This window comes from Atta colombica, unplaced genomic scaffold, assembly GCF_001594045.1.
Source record: "Atta colombica isolate Treedump-2 unplaced genomic scaffold, Acol1.0 scaffold238, whole genome shotgun sequence".
Lineage (NCBI taxonomy): Eukaryota > Metazoa > Arthropoda > Insecta > Hymenoptera > Formicidae > Atta > Atta colombica.
Genome location: NW_017259336.1, coordinates 1,478,173 through 1,479,589, shown reverse-complemented (window position 1 = coordinate 1,479,589; position 1,417 = coordinate 1,478,173). Strand labels below are relative to the sequence as shown.

At 24.1% G+C, this 1,417-nt stretch overlaps 1 protein-coding gene across 1 annotated transcript in view; it reads right to left on the bottom strand.

Moving 5' to 3' along the window:
- LOC108688710 (orcokinin peptides type A-like) overlaps positions 1-1,417 on the bottom strand; it is a 19,860-nt gene that overhangs the window by 916 nt on the left and 17,527 nt on the right. The window contains exon 3 of the mRNA XM_018195066.1: positions 969-1,083. Coding sequence (XP_018050555.1) covers positions 969-1,083 — 115 coding nt within the window. The remainder of the gene's footprint in view (positions 1-968; positions 1,084-1,417) is intronic.

Here is a 1,417-nt window from a genome sequence, read left to right as displayed (position 1 = left end):
TATATATATACAATACAATATAATATAATCCTTTTTTCTGAAATTTATTAGAAAATTATTAGAAAGAAGGAGTTTTCAATGAAACTAGTCAGATACAATGTAGAACGTATGAATGCTTATAAGTTAGACTAGCTAGAAGCGAAGTTCAATAGCAACAAATATTCTTTTCTTCTTTCTTTTTTTCAATGAACTCGGATAAACGTAATTGAATGTCCATTGCGATGATACCTGACATTCAACATTTATAAAAGTATATTGAAGCAAAAAAGAACGACAAACTAACGCTCATATTACACTATTGGAAGTTGCGTTCACGTTTCTTAATCAATCAGAAAGAAACAGCAGCTTCTTTTATCAACATTCTATTTTACAAAATCTATTATTTTTTGGAATGTCATTTAAAAATAGTTTTACTAAATAATTGTAAAGTAAAGTTGATTACATGATCAAACTCTGAAAAACAGATGTAGGCAACAATAATATTATTCAACAATAAAAATGTATGAAACAAGGATAAATCATTTTTTATAATTCTTTGAACGTTGTGATTTTTACCAAATTTTTTATCATTTCACAATTTGTTTAAAAATTTATAAAAAAGGACTATTTTAATTTACTTTAATATAATATAACTGCAATATGTGACGTGTTAGAAAAGTTTCATTGCAATTAAAATCGTTAAAATTATAATTAAAAAATATTTATGATTAAAATGCACCAAAGATATATATATATATATATATATATATCAAAATTGCAAGTCCTTAATCTTCAGTTTTATCTAAATATTTACTAGAACTCATTTGTTTAATGTAGTCTCTAAATCATTTATATATTGCGATGTTTAATGAAGAGTATCTTGATAATTTTTATGTTAATTTAATATTTAATTTTTTGATTATTTTATAAGCTTATTTTATTATCAGAGATATTTTATTATCAAAGATGACGTATCGATAACAATTTACCTGAAAGGTATAAACCTCTTGCTCTGACCAAAGGTTCCAGATAATGAATCAAATCCCTTATGATGTCCCAGTCGCAACGGATAGCCAATACCATCTATATTGTAGCTGCCCATACCTTGAAAATTTCAGAAAGTTGCACTAATGTCTCTGTTAATTCTAATGGAAGATTGGACAATATTATAGAAAGGATAACTGGATTTTATCCGGCAAAACCAAATAAGTTAGATAATTGGATTTTATTCGGAAATTGTTGAAAAGATTGAAAAATTGAAAATCTATTCTTTTTTTACAATAAAAAAAGAATTTTTTATATAAAACATTATTACTATGCTTTAATTTATACAGAAGATAGAAACAGATTTATGTCTGATATTGAAGAAGAAATGCTCATATTTCTTCTCAAACATAAAAATACTTAAAATATTTTAAAAATAATATGTAACAAAAAT